This window comes from Mixophyes fleayi, chromosome 12 (genome assembly GCF_038048845.1).
Source record: "Mixophyes fleayi isolate aMixFle1 chromosome 12, aMixFle1.hap1, whole genome shotgun sequence".
In the NCBI taxonomy this organism is placed as follows: Eukaryota; Metazoa; Chordata; class Amphibia; order Anura; family Limnodynastidae; genus Mixophyes; species Mixophyes fleayi.
Genome location: NC_134413.1, coordinates 1165284 through 1186600, shown reverse-complemented (window position 1 = coordinate 1186600; position 21317 = coordinate 1165284). Strand labels below are relative to the sequence as shown.

The following is a 21317-nucleotide window of genomic DNA, read 5'->3' as shown; positions in this document are numbered from 1 at the left end:
CTGTATTACACTCATGCACCAGTTATGAACTGCTGTAAGAAAGAGCAATATATCAAATATAAATTTGCTGCTTTTGCACTGTTGTTTATGAGCTTTATTACTAGTCTGTTGTGGGAGTTATTGTGGGTTGATTAAAATCACTGATCACATGTTATCCGTATGTAATTAGTGTGTGTTGGCTGCATAGTTAGTATGGGCATATTAAGATTTATATAGCATAATTCAGAATATAAGTGAGGTAAAGAAGAGCAGAAGACTCTACCTGAAATCATTGCTACAAGATGGCTAAATTTAACATTCTCCTATGCGTTCCTGTTACCATCCACCTCATGCTTTGTGCATGGTCTGCACACACTCTACTGATCACTGCTGAAGTGCTGAACCACTTGCTAACCAGGCCTCCATATCTGTTATACACTGGGCTTCTTATTACTGATATTCATGGATATCACAACATTTCCTCAAGCTAAATATGGCCATTACTGAGGTCATTATCTTCCATCCTTTGTGAGCCACCATCCCTCCCTCCCCTTCACCATTGGGCATTTCCCTTGACTCCTCTTTCTCATTCACTCCCCACATCCAATCCCTCTCCCAATTCTGTCACTTCTATCTATGGAACATGACCGGGATTCAACCCTTCCTCCCCATTGATGCCATCAAAACATGATGGCACTCTTTTATCTCTCACACTGACCAGCAACCTTCTCCTATCTGGCCTCCCCCATCTTCAATCTATTCTTAACGCTGCGGCAGAATGTATTTCTCTCTCACGCCACTCTTCTGCCAATTCTTAAAACTCTTCACCCTCACCTACAAAGATCTTACCCGATTCTTTCCCCCCTACATCTCCAACCTCATCTCCCTCCACCCTCTTCTGCTTGGCCAATGCCCACTGTCTGTCCTTCCTTCTGGTTACCACTCCAAGACTTTTACCGCGCTTCTCCCCATCTCTGTAACACGTTACCGCGCTCCAGAATACGCCATACTTGGCAACTCTCGGAAACAAGTTTCCAGGAGAGGGGGCGTGACTGGAGGGCGGGAGGGGGCGGGACGAGGCCAAACGTGTCATTTTGGTCCCGCCCCCTGCGAAAACGTAATTTACGTTGCGGGGGGCGGGGCCAAAATGACGCGATTGGCCTCGTCCCGCCCCCCAAAATGGCGTCAATCACCGAGAATCACGTCATTTGACGCGATTCTCGGTGAAATCCAGGATGCGGGAGAAATGCCAACGAGCCGAATTTCAGGAGTCTCCCGGACATTCCGGGAGAGTTGGCAAGTATGGAATACGGTCCCCCAGCTCCCAATGCTTCAAACACACCCTCAAAACTGACTTCCTACCATCCTCCTCTCTGTGGCACCCCCTCATTCTTCCACTCCAACCCCCCGGCCTTGAGCAGGACCCTCCATCCTCTTACTACCGCTTCCTCCTCACTCGCTACCCTCGCCTTCATGGGATTTGCTCTTTGTAATATGATTTGATCTTTCTTGTGTCACTACAGTATTTGTTACCAGCACTGTATAGTTCTACTTGTGGGAACATTTGTTAGTTTATGTGAGCTGTCTACCTTGTTTGTACTACCGCCATGTATAGCCCTGCAGAGCTTTGTGCCATGGTTATTTCATAAGTATTAATATATTTGCATGAAAGAAACTGTAATGTGAGAACATGAATCTAGTTACATTATTACACTATAGTTCTAACGTCCAAGCAGCTGTAGTAGACATAGAACTACATTTCCCATGATCTCTACTGAGAGTGAAGACGATGAAGCATGTCGGGACTTGTAGTTTGTTTACTATCTCCCTATGACCAGCCAATCAGAGAAGGCCATGTAGCCGAGCGTTGGTGACGACCCTTCTAAGACGGATTTCACTCTGGACGCTTCTGATTGGCTGAGCTGAGGCTCTGGTTTGATTGGTCCAGGTGGAAGAGCAGAAGCTACTGATTGGATGGCGACTGTCTTCGGGTTCCTGCAGTTTCTGGTTTAGGCCGCGACCGGAGCCCGGGGCTGTCAGTGGGTTCGCTGCCGGGTCTCGTCCGCTGCAAAATGGGGGACCGAGCAGTGAGGGCTCTGCTGCTTCTTTGCCTCTACTGCGGGGTCATAGCGGCTCTCCTGGGACGCGGGATGTCCCAGACTGTGGCAGGTGAGTGACTGACAGGAGGAGGGGGGACTGACTGACTGACACGGGGGGGGGACTGACGGGGGGGGGGGGAACTGACTGACAGGAGGAGGGGGGCCTGACTGACTGACAGGAGAAGGGGAGACTGACTGACAGGGGGGGGGACTGACTGACAGGGGGGGGGGACTGACTGACAGGGGGGGGGGACTGACTGACAGGGGGGGGGGGACTGACTGACAGAGGGGGGGACTGACTGACAGGGGGGGACTGACTGACTGACTGGAGAAGGGGGGACTGACTGACAGGGGGGGGGACTGACTGACAGAAGGGGGGACTGACTGACAGGGGGGGGGGACTGACTGACAGAGGGGGGGACTGACTGACAGGAGGAGGGGGGGCTGACTGATTGACAGGGAATGGGGGGACTAATTGACAGAAGGAGGGGGGACTGACTGACAGGAGGAGGGGAGGGGGGGACTGACTGACTGACTGACAGGAGGAGGGGACGGACTGACTGACAGGGGGAGGGCTGACTGACGGGGGGGGGGGACTGACTGACGGGGGGGGACTGACGGGGAGGGGGGGCTGGCTGGCTGACTGACGGGGAGGCATGACTGACTGACTGACAGGGAGAGGGGGACTGACTGACAGGGAGGCATGACTGACTGACAGGGAGAGGGGGACTGACTGACAGGGAGGCATGACTGACTGACTGACAGGGAATGGGGGGACTGACTGACAGGAGGAGGGGGACGGACTGACTGACAGGGAGGGGGTGCTGGCTGACTGACGGGGAGGCATGACTGACTGACAGGAGGAGGGGGGGCTGACTGACTGACAGGGAATGGGGGGACTGATTGACAGAAGGAGGGGGGACTGACTGACAGGAGGAGGGGAGGGGGGGGACTGACTGACTGACTGACAGGAGGAGGGGACGGACTGACTGACGGGGAGGGCTGACTGACTGACGGGGGGGGGGACTGACTGACGGGGGGGGGGACTGACTGACGGGGAGGGGGGGCTGGCTGACTGACGGGGAGGCATGACTGACTGACACTGACAGGGAGAGGGGGACTGACTGACAGGGAGGCATGACTGACTGACACTGACAGGAGGAGGAGGGCTGACTGACTGACAGGGAATGGGGGGACTGATTGACAGAAGGAGGGGGGACTGACTGAGGGGAGGAGGGGACTGACTGACTGACAGGGGGAGGGCTGACTGACTGACGGGGGGGGACTGACAGAGGGGGGGACTGACTGACAGAGGGGGGGGACTGACTGACTGACAGAGGGGGGGGACTGACTGACTGGCAGGAAGAGGGGGGACGACTGACTGACAGGGGGAGGGGGGACTGACTGACAGGTGGAGGGGGGGACTGACTGACAGGGGGGGGACGGGGGACTGACTGATGTGGAGGGGGGAGCTGACTGACTGACGGGGAGGGGGGGGCTAACTGAGGGTCAGGGGTGCCCTGTGTGAAGCTGACTGGATCCATTTTGCTTCTGTCTTCCAGATCATGATGATGAGGAAGACCCTGATGAGATGTCGGTGAGTTTTCTTCAAAGTTCGATGTACTATTAACAGCGATTAGCAATACAGTGCTCCCATTATTTATACCATCACCCACACTTACAGCCTCTAACTTCTTATAGAGGATTCTATCCTCACAATAATGGTGGTTTTGTCCTGTGTTTTAAGTAGGCTGTATAAGTGGGTAGCACTGCGCCAGTCTTAGTGCTTACCTTATGTCCTCTAACACTGCAGCAGGGACATTTATAAACCTACCAGAATATTTAAATATGTATTGGGCCTTAGTAGAGCCCCATATGTGTGATGACAGGTAACTTTGAGTACAAGGTGTCGGGCAGGAGATACAGAATCTCATATGACAGTTTTTACCACTGTAGGGATTGTTTTGCCGTAGATGGAACTGGTGTATTACACTTGTCAAACAGAGGTAGGGATTAACAAGTAATTAACATACAGTGGGGTAAGGAATAATAACGTAGTATCTGACACCACCACCAGCACCTCTGGTTAGTTACTTTGCTGCCACCATTCAGCAAGTAGTACTCTTCCACAACCTGCGGGTCAGAAGTTCCCACCTATTATTTTGCGGCATGAATTTTTTCTATTTAGCTCAAAATACAAGGGTCGGCCATTGTCGGTGTACTTATTCAGGTTTCTTCTTATTAGGAGATTTCAGTGTCTGGAAAAGAGCCCGCAGGAGACCGGTCATTGTATGACCCTGGTCTTGAGGACCCTGAGAATGAGAAATCTGCATGGTGGACTGAGAGCGAGGTCCCACAGGACAGTACCGAGACTGATGCAGGGGCAGGAGAGCATCCTTGGTCCCCTGAGTCCATAAATCCAGACCTGGATACCTCACAGGCCGGATCTGACCCAAACGCTGAGAACACACAGACTGTCACCTTCCTGGACATCACAGACGGTCTGGAGGAGGAGGGCTCTGAGACCCTGTCACTGGATCTGGACGCTTGGCAGGACGGAACCACAGATCAGGGGGAGAGAGAGCCGGAGAAAGCAGAGATCCAGAAAACAGGTAAACGGACGTATATGTAGTAATGCTGGGTCAATGTAACTGGCAGAGATGCTGCAGTCTGTGAACGGGGAGTCGCAGTCCTGCAACTGGAGAGGAATCAACTTGGTGCATTTGTATTATTTTAATCTGTCTGAATGTCCCATCTGTTCAGAGCTCAACCTGCATTGCTTTCCTAATGGGGTTGCTCTTGTTTGATTGGGTGCTGGTGCTAATGTACAAAAATAACATATAAAAGAAGCAGTAAAAGGCTGAAAGTAACTTATTTTGCTTTTTTTTTTTGCGCTGCACTGATGAGGGCTGTTATGTGGCTGCTATGGATCGCAGCTTGTCGGAGTGAGTGAGAACTGAGGGTAACGTTGCAGCGTATTCAGTGTCTTTTCCAGTTATGTGTTATTTGCACAATGTTAAGGCTTATGGTGCCTAAAATATTGATGTAAAAGGAAAGATGCAAAATGTTTTTATAGCAATGAAAACCACCCGGTACATACATCACTATGTATTATAGTTATCCCGGTATCTATCATCTCTACACCACCCGGTACATACATCACTATGTATTATAGTTATCCCGGTATATATCATCTCTACACCACCCGGTACATACATCACTATGTATTATAGTTGTCCCGGTATATATCATCTCTACACCACCCGGTACATACATCACTATGTATTATAGTTATCCCGGTATCTATCATCTCTACACCACCCGGTACATACATCACTATGTATTATAGTTATCCCGGTATCTATCATCTCTACACCACCCGGTACATACATCATTATGTATTATAGTTATCCCGGTATCTATCATCTCTACACCACCCGGTACATACATCACTATGTATTACAGTAATTTCAGTATATGTCATTCCTCATTATTACACCACCCTCTCTGTGGTGCCAGCTTTGCCCATTGTTCTAAGCCAGACACATAAAACGTTCACACTACATAAAGGTTATATTCCACCTTCCGTATGTGCAGCTTTGATACCTGAGACTGAATGTGACCACTGTAGTTCTAAAATCCAGAAATTAAGATGTCACACTGTTGGATTAAGTAGACATTAATTTTGTCCTTATAAATAGGAAAGTCACCAAACAATCCTAAAGCATAGAATTAGCGACACTGACGGCCATATGTTGGTGGGAGGATGGAGGGGACAGAGTTACTTGATATCGCCCTGTGGGTTGTACCACCTATTTATTTTTAATAATATTTGCTTATTTAGTTACATACCTACTGTGAGTTAGTGACACTAACCTGATAAATGTTCAGTCTCCTTATGTCCAACACAGCGGGTGCATATACATCACTATTTATAGTCTTACGTTATCCCTCTGTGTAGGGTTCACCTTTGTGGAGACCCTGATCTAAGGGGGTATTCTGACCTATGTCTCCTATTTAGGGCCACATACTTCCCTGGGTGTTTTACATGGAGTTTTATTGTTTGTAAACAGCTCTCACACATCTGGGTCATACTTCCTACAATCTGTGTTTGTACGTGTTGTAAGGAAGAAAAATCTAATGGTTCAAGTCAAAGTTCATAGTTGTGTTTCAGCAATTATTACACACAGTCTGGTTATTAACCATGCAGAGAGCCGAATAAAGACAGAACAAGTTCCGCAGATCTCTCCTACCATGGGCGGAGGACACCTTACTAATAATGATACATTTTATTTATATAGCACTTTACACTTGCGGCGTGAAAACAGATTATAAAAAATAAACATATTAAATATACAGAAAAGGTGTCTCGGACTGTACTAGAGAGAAGGAGCCGTAAATCTATCCCCAATGTGCCACAAATAATGTATAGGAGATTCCAGGAGCTGTTATTGTCCTTCACCTGTGGATAGAAGTGTAGGCTTTGAATGACAATGATCCAATCTTGGAACAGATTTGCCATCTTGCAGGCAGCCAGTGTACAGGATGGAGACCGGGGCGTTAGTAGCAGCCTGGATGCTGCACCCTGTACCAGCTGCATTGTAGTAGTCCAGGCGTGAGGACGCACATCCTGACTAGGTGGATCTGATCATAGAAAGGGCCGTAGGATTGTGATACAGAGACTGTATAGAAATCCATGATCTGCTCAGAGAATTACTCTGCTGCCCTCGCACACTGCAGTACCAGCCAACATCGCAGCAGAACGCAGAGCGCTGGATGTATTGGCTGGTTGGTGAATCCGGTCAGAGAGAGGGGCTCGGTGGGACTTGGCTTGTTTGGAAATTTTAGGGTGTGGATTTCTGTTGAATCACATTAATCAAAACCCACTTTGTGTGGTGTTAGCTGTTAAGGGGTTAATAATTGTTATCTTTATGTTTTTATCAACCTCCAGAAAATATGCTCAGAAGTTGTTTCCCTGTGTGGAGAACGGTGTAAAGTGACCCCGATAACCCCATTCCTATATCAGTAGTAGTCATTAGTAGGATTAGATGAAATGTTAATTGTGTATCTTAGGGGGACACAGAACCAGCAGCCGGTGGCTCAGACTTGCTCTGTTTTTTTTTATATCCATCACCCCTGAAGTAAACCTGAGTCCTGGACACAGTCCTTGTATACTGAGTAACCAATGTCAGGAGTTTCATCATCCGGGTGTGTGTGTGAAGGTGCCATCTGTCACGCTGGCTGTGTGTGCATTACCCCTGGCTTAGCAGGTGCTCGTGGTGATTTACCTTTTCCTCTCTCTTCATTGGCCCACGACACTGTTTCATGATCATATTTGTGAGTCTGTGGTCAGAAATTGAACTGAAATTACAGCTCAGGCGGTGTCACCTGGGATTTGTCTGTTATAGGAAACTGAACCTTTGTACTTTACATCCTGTATGATATCATAGTAGAAAGGTTATATCAGAAAATGTATAGATTAGCATAGTATACATGAGGTTTCTGCCCTGCCCCAACCTGAAAACACAGTTACTCTGTAGAGAACATAAAGCTGAATATAAAACTTCACCTAGTGTCCTAAAGGCGTCTGGTTTCACAAATATAAGTACAAATAAATGATGTAATCACTACTGCTCTGCAGCCTTTGGTTTGTCCTACCCGCTTCCTCCCACTTCATTCTATAACGTCTGTTAGCGCGGAGCACATGCTGGGCAGCCAGACTGCAGGAAGCTTAGTTATGATGTCGCAGGAGAAACCAATGCGGTTTATGCTACTGCAATGCATGATGGTAGATGTAGTTTCCTGCCACATTCATTTGCTCCTTCCTGTAACCTTTACCATATGCATAACTTTATCTTACCTGCTTTCTGCTGTTTGTTAGCAGTGCTTATAAATCATCATGTCAAGTCTTTTTTTATTTATTTTTTTCAAGTCCCTGGATTTAATAAAACGGTGGTTCTCTCTGCATTGGGTACAATTGTGTATTAGACTTGGACATGAACAACTCTACTTGGCATAAATATATGGCTGGAAAGCACTGTAGACAGAACGAAATAGCAGCATAGTTAGTAATTGTTGCAGGACGGTCTGTACAATCCAGTTAAAGTTATCTGAAAGTGGCAGTCGTCCACTTTATGTTTCGATCGCAACCTGAGTAGTAAAGAAATATCTAAGTGCTAATACATTTTATGATGAATTAAATTTGTCATGAAAAGCCTCTCGTTAGACCGTTATACATTAAGATCACTCGTTCCCTCTTTTCTAGGGTTCTGTTTTCTGGACACATAAATAAATCATTTTTCCTCTCCTTTTCTTTCTGTCCCGGCAGCTATCGGCGGTACCTCTGATGGAGAACTCTGTCACTTCCCTTTTCTGTTCATGGAGAAGGAATATGCGGAGTGTACGTCAGATGGGCGAGAGGACGGCAGACTATGGTGTGCGACCACCTATGATTACAAGAGTGACCTAAAGTGGGGTTTCTGTGAAAGTGAGTACTCTCAGCTAGTGGAATTCAGTTATAGAGCTTCGCCTCTGTCCATATATAAGCACTGGGGGGTATATGGGAGAACTGCAGGTGCAGAGGTTGTACATAAGGTGTATATAACAGATATTGGCTTGTCGAGTTATCCATAATACAACAGTTTGTGAAGTGTAGCATCTGTAATAGTGCATAGTTTACATAAGTGCTGGTACTTGGGACATAATATGTGCAGTATTCTAATAATGTGATGTATATAAACACTTTCCTGACATCACTCTGTTGTAGTCCCGAATAACTGTGGCTGTGTATTATACTCGCAACATGAACGCTGTCCATTTATATTGCGGTAGTGATTGACTTGTGGCGTTTTATATTCATGCTCTCGTTCCTGCAGCGGAAGAACAGGCCACTAGACGGCGGCAGATGCAGGACGCTGAGGACCTTTACCAGTTGGGGATGAAGATCCTGAACGAGAGCACAAAGAGATCGCAGAAGAAAGAGTAAGTTGTGTGTGTGACTAGTTACAAGCAGGTTTATATCCTTTCTGTGTCTCTTTGTTACCATCCAGCTCTCTGCGCTCTCTCCCGTAGGGCCTTCCAGTATTTCATGAAAGCGTCTGACTTGAACCATGGAAAAGCCATGGAGAAGGTGGCCTATGCTTTACTGTTTGGAGATCCTTTGAAGCAGAATATTCCCATCGCCAAGGAACTTCTAGAGAAACTGACTGAGCAGGGATCTCCTAGAGGGCAAACGGTATGAGGAACACCCCAAATCCTGCATATAACATCTGATGCTTCTCGTAACGTCTCTGGAAGGTGCCGATGCCAATTGTCACTAGATTCCTTCCTGGTCACAGAATTACTGAGCTGTTTAGGTTGTCAGACAAGTTCTATCTGTCATCCAGAAACCTCACTCACCCAGAGGAAGACAGAAACCAGTTTGCCTGACTCCGTATGGGCATTACAAGAAGCCGGACGCACATTCTGTTTTGTTAGGAAAATGTCCAAAACTTTAAACTTTTCTTACTTGTATTCGCAGACACTGTAGGGAACTGTTCTTGTGGAACAGCAAATATCAATGCCCAGGATCCCAGTATCGGTTCTCATAGCACCAGGCACCTTCCTTGTCCTGAATATTATTAGAAAAGAAGACGACATGCACAGTTATTGCTTATTATCATGTTACATGATGTCTTTGGGGCCCTCCGTTATTATATAGAGATACTTGACACAACTATAAGAAACAAGCAGCCCAGGGATATCTGTTTTATATATATATATATATATATAATGTGTGTGTCCCTGATTTATCAGCCTTCCATTGCTGGGTGAGTTAGGGTTTATAAGTGTTCGGAACCAGCTTTCCATGCCAGATCCTGGAGGGAGGAAGGAACCTCCTAGTGACCATTATCTATACGTGGATGATGGCTCGGTGATCAGTCCCCGTTTCTGACACCAGGATCCTGATCTACGTTCTTGTGCTGCTCCACCCTCAGATACTGAGATATAGACACCAGGGAATTAATATCACTGTAAGACAGGAACAAGGCAGCAGAGGGGACAGAGATCTTGCAGTACTGAACTCACCATTATAAGTCAGGTGGACTTTATAAAGGGGAGGGGGGTTCCTGTGTTCTATTAATATATAACTTGTGTCATATATCACAATGTAACAACATTATGTCCTCCACCCGCAGGCTCTGGGATTCCTGTATGCGTCTGGTCTAGGTGTGAACTCCAGTCAGGCAAAGGTAACGTTGTATCCATGTAACCACCTGTCTGTACTGATGTGATCTCTATAGATGTGTAATTCTGCGGTATTGATTGCTCTAGGCTCTTGTCTATTACACGTTTGGAGCGTTAGGAGGGAATCTTATTGCGCACATGGTTCTGGTAAGTTCAGTTACGCAGCTTCTTTTCCTGGCGCTAATTTCATGGGACACTATGTAGCCACTCTTCCTCATTAATCTCCCTGTCTGGTATGATCAGTGGGGCCACACATCTCGTCACTCCCAGCAGCCCACGTAAATGATAGAAGTTTTATATTTTAAATACGGTTTAACTGCAGTCTGTTCTTTATAACTGATATTTCCTCATTTTTCACATTTCATCCAGTGTTTTGATGTCATTCTCTCCTCCATTTCTGTAAATCATTCATGACTCCGCCCTCTGTCACTGGCCCCACCCCCTCCCTGTGGTTATTCTATTTTATAGAGTGGTGAGGTGTCCACTTTCTGTTCCTGCAGGGTTATCGCTACTGGGCCGGCATCGGGGTGCTGCAAAGCTGCGAATCTGCTCTCACACATTACCGCCTGGTGGCCAATCATGGTAATTCCTCCCATTATAAGTATGAGCTGCAATAAGTCTATTAATCTACCAGTCAATTGTAAGCAGCAGTGATCAGCACAAACACGCTCGCATTCAAAATATATTAAGGCGTTAAAAGGTTCTAAAAACAAACTTTTACTGGCTAATGATTATCACCTACGTAAACTTTCCTTTTGTCCTGTAATTTAGTCAGTAAGTAAAACAAATGTATTATTTCCCAGTAGCGCCGGCCCCAGGCAGAGTGGCGCCGGCCCCAGGCAGAGTGGCGCCGGCCCCAGGCAGAGTGGCGCCGGCCCCAGGCAGAGTAGCGCTGGCCGTGTTGAGTAACAGCTGAAGCTCCTGAGACGTGATGTTTTTAGGAGCCATTTTTATGTTTCTGTCTTTGTTGAAATTGCCATCTCGCTCTCTTGTTTTCATGCAGTTGCCAGTGACATCTCGCTCACCGGTGGGACTGTGGTACAGCGGATTCGCCTGGCGGATGAGGTTGAAAACCCCGGCATGGCTAGTGGCATGCTGGAGGAAGATCTGATCCAATATTACCAATTTCTGGCTGAGAAAGGAGATGTCCAGGCTCAGGTTGGATCTTCTGAAGACTTTATGCTAAAACCTTGATATTTATTCCAATATAGTGCTGTAAGAGTGGTGTCACCTGTAGTAAAATAAACATCTAGGGAAAGTTTAGTGTTTCAGCAGGAATCATTCTGCAATGTATCCCTGCTGTTATCAACAGCTGTGTGATCGCTCGTGTGACAGGCGCTAGAGAAGTGACATTAGGGATCTATGAAGCTGTGCTACGCTTGCAACGTTGTAGCAGCTGTCAAAACTGAAAATTTTATTTGTGTGACACCCTCAAGGCAAAACCCATTTATGTCAATTAGACGGCATCCTAAACCATAGTGCTCTCCTCTCCTCAGGTGGGACTGGGACAACTTCACCTACACGGGGGACGTGGAGTGGAGCAAAACCACCAGGTACATTAACAAATAAACGTCATTACACATATGATGGAGTAAAACGTATGATTATCCGTGTTTGCTGTGTAGTGATGGAAGTCTTTGAAAACTGCTTTGGAGAAGCTGCTGTAACTCATAGCAACCAATCAGGCATTTGATTTCCTATTGTATATCGCACTAGTAAAATGACAGGATGTGATTGGTTCTTTTTACTTAACGTCTAGCAATGTGTTTTCTGCAGAGAGCTTTTGAATACTTCAATCAAGCTGCCAACGCTGGGAACTCGCACGCCATGGCCTTCCTGGGGAAGGTACGGGACTTCTCCTGTTATCATCATCATCATTTATTTATATAGCGTCACTAATTCCGCATCGCTGTACAGAGAACTCGTTATCTAACTTGTTCCCAGCACGTGTGTCAGATGAATGTGAGGGTGACGGGAAATCATCTCTGTTTTCATTGTAAAGGCCACAAATTAGCTGTAATTCACTTTTGGATTCAAACTGTTTTGTTTTTTTTGGGTTTTTTTTCTATTATACATTTTGTTTGTTTTTCACAATATCTTAACATTGGTGCAAAAAAAAAAAGTGTGCTCTCTGTGTCAGCAGATGTCTCAGTACCGCAAGGGTTTGATATCCTGATCTAGTGCCATCAATACTCTTATCCAATCTCTCATCCTCTCCCGTATCAACTACTGCAACCTCATCCATCTGTCCGCACTGCAAACCGTCCTACCTGCCGCAGCCGCAGGACTCCTCCCTCTCATCACTCCACGTCCAGCACATAACACTGCAAATCCCTACACTGCCCGTATCTTCCAGAATCCAACCCTGACCTACAAGTTCTCAACAATACCACCCATTCATGTATCTCCAATCTCATGTGCCAGCCCTCCTAGATCTACCTCTGACCTGCGCCTCCTCTCAGAATTACTCCTGTGCCGGTACCTACCTATGGGATTATCTACCACCCCTGATCAGACTCCCCCCCAAGCTGTCAAATCTTTAAGTCTCTCTGAAAACCTTGCCCTATACTGCACTAATGCCCCCTCATGACTGTTCCAACCCACGTTGGCTCCTTTTTGTCTTGGCTCTGGCATTGATTGTAAGCTCTTGTGAGCAAAGCCCTCACATTTTTCACATTTGTATTTCCCTGGGAGATCTGCACCTTACTTATCAATGATGATGATAATAATAATGTAGCCATCAGCCTCTGATCTACTTGAGAGAGAATCTGTGTTCTGGTTGTCCCGGAAGCTGTATAATGGGTCTCACATTGTCCCTCTTGTGTTGTAGATGTACTCTGAGGGCAGCGACACCGTGATACAGAGCAATGAAACAGCCTTACAGTACTTCAAGAAAGCGGCCGATATGGTATGTGGGATTCTGAATATATCTGAACGTCTGAGATCGATTACCTTGGGCTGAATTGGTTGTGATTGTTATTCATTTATATGGCACTGTTGTCTACCACAGCGCTTTACAGAGTAATTACAGAAGGAGTATTATAGCAATTGCAACTATTTTAAAGAAAAAAAATAAGGATGGGGCCTCATAAGGGCTTACACTGTACACATCTTTCCCTCTTAGATTGTGTGTTGTCACACAAATGTCGGTGGTGATTAGAAAGCAGTTTGTAGTGTTGTGTGCAGAGTCTGTTTATTGCAGCTATAAAGTTTATATCAAGCTACGAGCACTAGGTGGCAGTGTTTGACCCGCTATTCATTGTATTCTCCTTTATTGTCAGGGAAACCCAGTTGGTCAGAGTGGTCTGGGCATGGCGTACCTGTACGGCAGAGGCGTTCCTGTGGTGAGTATTCTCCGTTTGCCTCAGTGATTATAAAATGCTGTATTATATTGTGTTCTATACTAATATTGAGGGAGATGGAAGACGGCAGTGAGTGTCCTGCGCTCAGCCAGGTTAATGTCCTGTTTCCACCTGTAGTTTAGAAAATTTATTTATCCAGCTCCAAAAGTGAAAACATTTCTGTACACCGCACACTGCTCCACGAGAGCCCAGAGGAAGTAACTTGTCTTATGTTGTGTCTTCCTGTCTTGTCCATTGATGATCCTCATGCCTACAGAACTACGACCTAGCGCTGAAGTATTTCCAGAAGGCCGCTGAGCAGGGCTGGGTGGACGGGCAGCTTCAGCTGGGCTCTATGTACTACAGTGAGTACCACACATGGGGATATATTCTGTATCGTCATTAGAAGTAACAGGATAAATTCATAGAAAGCAGCGTGTGACATAGAGGGAGATTGTTTACTCTCCAATACCGGGCATAGGAGGTTCATGGGATAACTCCCTACCTACTCATGGTCGGGGGGATGGAGGATGAAAAAGGAACACTGATGGGTGGCAGGTCTGGAGGGGGGAGGGAAAGAATCGCCGGTGAGTGGCAGGCTTGGCGGGGGATGGAAGGGATTTCCGGTGAATGTCACATCTGGTGGGGGATGGTAAAGGATTGCCGGTTAGTGGCAGGCTTGGCGGGGGATGGGGAGGATAGCCGTTTAGTGGCAGGTCTGGCGAGGGATTCAAGGGATTGCCGGTTAGTGGCAGGTCTGGCGGGGGATGGAAGGGATTGCCGGTTAGTGGCAGGCTTGGCGGGGGATGGGGAGGATTGCCGGTTAGTGGATGGTAATTGTATCTTGTTTTACTTTTGTAGATGGTGTAGGAGTGAAGAGAGATTATAAACAAGCCCTGAAGTATTTTAACCTGGCGTCCCAGGGGGGTCACATTTTGGCTTTCTACAACCTGGCTCAGATGCACGCCACCGGCACCGGAGTTCTGCGGTCCTGCCAAACCGCAGTAGAAGTATGTATGTGTAGTTGTGTATATTTAGTAACAATGTAAAAATAGGGATGTGCTGTAGTATAAAGTGATTGGATAGTCTGTATTCTTATGATTATTGTTTAACCCAAAATAACAGCCGCCTCTTCCATACCCGTGTTTATTAGTGTTACATTTATCAGCATTCAAATATTGTATTTATTCATCTGAGTGTAACGATATCGCATCAATTCTATAATTCTTCCTTCTGAAGTGTCTGCTCCAACTGAACTGTGGGTAATATAAGTAATTTACATAATGTGTCCAGATTGGTGACATGATCCCAGTTACACCCATCACAACAGCATATTACTATTATTACTCATAGGATAGTGACCGACCACATTACAGGAGAATTTTCTAATTGTTCTCCTTTACTTAACCAGCTGTTTAAGAACGTCTGTGAGCGCGGCCGCTGGTCTGAGCGGCTGATGACGGCATATAATGGCTACAAGAATGGAAACGCCAACACGGCTGTAGTGCAGTACCTGTTACTAGCTGAGCAGGGGTACGAGGTGGCGCAGAGCAACGCGGCCTTCATCCTGGACCAGAGTAAGTAACTGGCGCAAGAGGCGTGGCTAAGAGGCTAAACAGGCAGAACATTTATATGTATTATATTTGTGGTGCTGTAGTAGTTGGGTGGCAGCGGTGTCCTTACATGAGACCAGCTCTGTCTGTATTTATAGGTTCAAGGAGAGGGAGTCTGTATATTAATAATAATAGTTGTATTTGGTGCCAGTAAGAAGACAGATACACGGCTGCCGCCTGTCATTTCCCTAGGAACCAACACAGCTCACTTACAGTACACACGCACGGCCGACCTGTGTCCCATCTTTTATAGACTGCGCCTTCCTTGTGTGTTTCAAGGTGAGCGGCTGCTTCTCGCCCCTCGTTCACGGCAGTTCCATCAGCTCCTGGTTTTCTGGGCACCTGAAAATACACAGGAAAAGTGTGAGGTCACATCAAGGTCCAACGTACCAACGCTTATGGGTCACGTCTTTGTTTTTCACCTTCGGGAACTGCGCCTATTAGATCTCATCCCATATGCGGGTGCAGAGTCGGTGCACTACTAATCCAGGAGTGCGGCCTTTGTTACATAGTAAATTAATAGGTTTCATTTCATATTGGTGCCGGCCTCACTATGGCTGTGTCCTCCGTGTGTGTTTAACATGTAATGTGTGTGCCCGTTGTTACATACACACATCACATGACAGCATTGCACCCACCAGTTATTGAACTATCCCTGATTTAGTGACAAGTCTGAGCCGTATGTACATTATATCCCCTATCTGCACAGTCACCAGCCCTGCACCCTCTGATCTGTGTGTAACGTCCCTGGTCTCTGTACTCCTATGTCTACGGGGACTGAGGCCTAGATACCTCTACACCTGGAGTCGCACATGTTACTTACCCTCTGTCTCTCTGCAGGAGAAGCCAGTCTAATTGGTGAAAATGAGACTTTCCCCCGCGCTCTGCTGCACTGGAACCGGGCGGCCTCACAAGGTAGGTTCTCCTGTTCTACAGAATGATTACATTGTACGTGTGGGTGAGACTGACGGATCTGTACAGAATGTGTAACAGGACATGGAGAGCCGGGAATGTTCATGGCATTTAGTGGGAACAAGGAGAGCTGAGCAGTTACAGCTTGGTAGTAAAAATCCGGAACCCCCCCTCTAAGGGTTGCCTTGTCTTCACTGCCCAAATAAGCAGTTGATGAATCTCCCTTCAGAGTAGACCTGTGATTGGTCCATTCATGCTCCTGGGAGGAGACTCGCAAAGCTTTGTCTGAGGACAGGATGGAGGTTCTGCAGTCTGTTATATATCTCCGGGTTCCTGGTATTTGGAGATCCTTATCTATGTACCTGGGAAGTGATTATTCCATGTGTTCGCTCAGGGAAGTTGTCCGTGCCTTTTGGGCTGTCCTCCAGCCTGAGGTCACTGTCTGCTCGCTCTCTTGTAGGGTACACGGTGGCTCGGCTGAAGCTGGGTGATTACCATTTCTACGGCTATGGAACAGAGGTGGATTACGAGACGGCGTTTATTCATTACCGCCTGGCCTCCGAACAGCAGCACAGTGCCCAGGCCATGTTTAACCTGGCGTACATGCACGAGAAGGGCCTGGGCATCAAACAGGTCAGTGTGTATAAGGATGTCTACTGTATCGAACAGAACCAAACCGGATCAGAGTGAGTGTTCTCATATCTATGTGCCAGTACTAATCGTGCAGACTGCAATGCTCAGCTGCCTACATGGGTGGTCTGCAGACCCATGTTTGCATGAATACAGCTCCCCTGATACAATGTACCCACAGACCCACATGAACCTAGATCTTTTACAGTTCTGGCGGCTGAGCGGTGAGGAATGTACCAATCCCCCCCCCTTCCCCGCACACAATAATAATTACCATTACGGGTGAGGGTGAAAACCATCCAAGTTTCAGGTTATTGTTTTCTCAATTCGTTATTAAATAGGATCTCGTTTTCCTCTGTAATCGCTGATCCTCATTAGTAATGTCTGTGTAACATTGGGATTTTTTTTCTGCAGGACATTCACCTGGCCAAGCGATTCTATGACATGGCGTCCGAGGCCAGTCCAGACGCCCAGGTGCCCGTGTTTCTGGCGCTATGTAAACTGGGCATCTTGTACTCGCTGCAGTACGTCCGAGAGATGAATGTAAGTCGGACGCAAAGTCGGAAATAATTTCTGTGGCTGCATAAAGTTTTATTTACATTCTATTTAGTATTGTGCAGATATTTAGACGATTGAAAGATCCATTATTAACGTCCTTTGAGCCGGTTGTTTTGATGAGTTTAAATGTATCGTCCAAGTTCTATATGATCATAAATAGGGATTGTGAGTGGTCAGATGATCAGTGACTAAATCTCCAGGATATAATATAACACTTCATGGACCATCTTTACTTTGAGAGTTTAAACGTTGTTTTCTTCCTCCAGTCTCTGCTTGGTTGTTATAGTAACATTGAGAGCGGTGTATTTATGTAACAAGGGGACAATATGTTATGATGAGGGTCTTGGGCTGGATTCTGTCCTCTGAGCAGTAGACACGGAGACCAATGAGTCAGTGTATAAAGTGTAGGGTTATAGTGACCTTTATACGCTGTTCCCTGACTGACGCTGTGTTTCCTCTGTCAGATGAAGGAGATGCTGTTACATGTGGATATGGACCAGTTATTGGGGCCGGAATGGGATTTGTACCTCATGACTATTATTGCCTTGCTGCTAGGGACAGTTATCGCTTATCGTCAGCGGCAGCCCCAGGTAGTACCAAGACCCCCAACACCTGTGCCGAGACCACCACAAGACCCTGCCCCTCCGCAGCCAGAACAACCCCAGCAGCCTCAGGAAGCTCAGCCACCACCACAGTGAGAACTTTGTGTCCCATGACTACAGACTGTCCCTGAAGGCTCCCAGGAGCCCGGCGGTGGCTCCTCCGGGTCTGGATTATTGGCAACACCGAATGATCTCTGAAATGAAGCAAGATTTCCTTTGGTTTTTGACTTTGTCTCTTTTTTTTTTATTTTATTTTTTGGTTCTTCGCTGTATAAAGAAATCTATTTTAACAGCAGAGCTCAGTCCGTCAGGAATTCCACTATTTATTAAAGACTTTCGGAACTTAGAGGGTAAAAACTTTACTGAAGAAATATTTTGAGAGAAGTTATTTTATTTTTTCTTAAACATGAGGCCTGAAAGCCGGGTTTCTGTAACGGGATCTAACGTTCCGGTCTGTCCCTTCCCCCTGCTCCGCCGTCCCACTGTCTGTCCCTATTTATGTGTGAGGCCGGGCGTCAGCATCGTATTCCTTCCTCTACAGATCACCCCGAATCCTCCGGTATCTCTGTATATCCACATTTGGTGGTAGCCGCACTAATAGTAGGACATACTCATTACTGATTTATACTCCTCTCAGCAGTCGGGTGATTGGAGTCAGGAAATCATCAGATCAGACAAACAAAATACATTTCAGCATCTCCCAATGATTGTTTTCTTGCTGTCTCGTCACTGAACGGCCGTATCGCTGCATAGAGGACGGTAAATTCTGAGGTGACCTCTGTCGGGGGTTAGATGCGCACCTCTCCCTTCCTGTAAGAAACACGCTGAACGGGGTGCAAATGCTGCTGTGATTCTTAATATAAGTGCAGGGTGTAAACTATCACCTGCCCTTGTGAGTTTTATTTAGGTAATAAAATTGGAAAAGTATCCTGATCCTGTCATATCTCCCGGCTGTTGGGTATAGTCCAGTCATTGTTCATAGGTCAGGTATTATAACCGTACGCTCTGTGCCAACCATAATAAGCTCCATCAAGTGCAACGCAGAGTGTGATATACACAAGACAAAAATAACTATTCAACATCAAAGCACAGACAATAATTCTGGGAAAAGGTTTAAAATGAAAAAAATAAAAACACTGAACAATCTTTTGTTGGGATAATGTCATTGTCTATAACACAATAAAGCAGATTGGATTTTTCATTTTAAGAAAACTTTGTAAACCCTGTTTTACCAAAGAGAGGCTCCCAGAACAATTATATTCTTACTCTCTGTTTATTAAGAAAATGTTCCTTTAAAGGAGATATACATTTAATATTCTTGAATCCATCTTCCAAATATTACATTCATTTGCACATACTTCCAGATCAAGGAGATCAGTACGTTGGATCCAGAATGATCTAATCTGGTATTTATGTTCTCCAATAAAATGTATGAAGAGCTGCAGATAATAAATCATCAGCAACATTTATTTATTTAGCGCTTTACAATTTGGGACAAACGCAGTAATAAACTGGGTAAAACAGACAAAGCGGTGAGAGGACCCTGCTCGCACATTTACAATCTATGGGATATGGGACAATGGGAGTTGGATACATGAGGTTAAGTCTGCATATTGCATTTTGGTCCTGCCAGACTGCAAAGGTATAAAAACAAAAAGGGATTAGTATGGTCCAGTCACACAGCAATGTTTGTTAGAGGGTTATCTTTGTGTGAATTGTGTAACGGGTGGTAATAGGGTAACCTAGTGAGGTTAAAACGGTAGTTGAATATTATAAGCTTGTCTGAAGAGGTGGGTTTTCAGAGAACGTTTGAAGGATTGAAGACTGGAGGAAAGTCTTATTGTGCGAGGGAGGGAATTCCACAAAGTGGGTGCAGGCCAAAAAAAGTCCTGTAACCGAGAATGGGAGGATGTGATGAGAGCGGAAGAGAGACACAGATCTTTTGCAGAACGGAGGTGTCGCGTCAAGATATTTTGAGACAAGTGAGGAGATGTATGTTGGTGCAGCTTTGTTTATGGCCTTGTATGTTAGTAGAAGTATTTTATATTGGATTCAATAAAAAACAGGCAACCAATGTAGAGACTAGCAGTGTCCAGAGCATTTCGTTAGGAGTGATAGTATATGTGAAGAATTCATTAGAGGTACGAGATTTACGCTAGTGACGTTCTGCTTTAAAGTAACACAACAGCTTCAAAAATGTTCTAGTGTGCCACGGCTGACATCAAAGTCGACGTGTAGTATGAAGAGTCGCTGGAGCCACTTGATCAAGGGCAGTTGCTAGGGTTTGAGGAAAATGAGGTACTGCCATATTAGGGGAGGAGAATGTAGAGATTGGGGAGAGAAGGTGTTTGAGAGAGGTGGAAAACTTGAAGATTAATAGAGTTAAGATTCCTGCGGGTATGAGGAGGCTTGGTGGAGTTTGACAGCAGGGAGGTTACAGAGGTGGGGATGAGCGTGTAGCTGATAAGGTGATTATCTGAGAGGGGGGAAGGTGTGTTAAGGAAATCAGAAACTTAGCATAGTATAGAGAAAATGATCAAGACAGTGGGCATCCTGGTGTGTAGAGGATTCAACCCAGTGGGAGAGGTCGAGGGAGGAGGTTCGAGAGAGTAGTTTGAAAGCAGCTTTGGAACGTGGATTATCAATGGGTATGTTGAAATCACCCAGGATGATGATGGGGATGTCAGAGGATAAGAAGTAAGGGAGCCATGCAAAGAAATGTTCAAGAATTTGTTGATGTGGTCCAGGGGGGCGATAGATAGACAGCAACATGCATGTGAATGTGCACTGTGGGGAGAGAAGTAGTCCAACACTACCTCCCTGTATGCCAAGAGGTGGGGGTGTGGGTAAAATGGAGGCCACCATGTGAAAGGGCTGCAGGTGAGGCAGTGTCTGATTGTGTGAGCCATGTTTCTGTTATTGCCAGAAGGTTGAGATTGTTTGAGAGGAAGAGATCGTGTATGGAGGTAAGTTTGGAAGAGAGTGGAGACAGGTGATGTGTTTGAGGTTTGCTGGATTTCGGTAGCGTTCTAATATAAGTGTGTGTGGGGATTCTGAATTAGGTGATATATCGCCAGCTACTAGAAGCAAAGAGAGAAAAAGATAGGTAAGTGAATTGTATGATGTGTAACCTTTTATTCTCTGGGGACAGGTTGAGGCTGTAACAGAGAAATAAATAAGACAAAAGTTCATGAGTGTTAACTAGAGGTGAGTGGAGTAATGAAGGTACAATGTTTGTGTTGGTGAAAGATGATACAGTCCTAAAGATAACACCATTAAAGGAAAGTAAGAAAAGCAATTTGTATTCAAAAGTAACAAGCCACAAAGTTGAGTGAATTTGAAGAAATACCTATTTGC

The 21317-nt window shown here is 45.9% G+C and overlaps 1 protein-coding gene and 1 long non-coding RNA gene across 2 annotated transcripts in view; one reads left to right on the top strand and one right to left on the bottom strand.

Annotated features, from left to right (window-relative positions):
- Nucleotides 1-1930: 1930 nt before the first annotated feature.
- SEL1L (SEL1L adaptor subunit of SYVN1 ubiquitin ligase) lies at nt 1931-19161 on the top strand. The gene is made up of 21 exons (XM_075193484.1): nt 1931-2148; nt 3641-3675; nt 4324-4690; nt 8407-8565; nt 8954-9059; nt 9150-9312; nt 10256-10309; nt 10392-10451; nt 10805-10886; nt 11308-11462; nt 11801-11857; nt 12081-12149; nt 13135-13212; nt 13586-13648; nt 13923-14010; nt 14507-14655; nt 15057-15222; nt 16099-16173; nt 16631-16803; nt 17215-17343; nt 17823-19161. Exons 1-21 carry the CDS (start codon nt 2052-2054, stop codon nt 18054-18056), a joined length of 2559 nt encoding a protein of 852 aa, XP_075049585.1. The 5' UTR covers nt 1931-2051; the 3' UTR covers nt 18057-19161.
- Nucleotides 15377-21317, bottom strand: part of LOC142109336 (uncharacterized) — a 133756-nt gene continuing 127815 nt past the window's right edge. The window contains exon 5 of the long non-coding RNA XR_012680341.1: nt 15377-15600. This is a non-coding gene — a long non-coding RNA (uncharacterized LOC142109336). The remainder of the gene's footprint in view (nt 15601-21317) is intronic.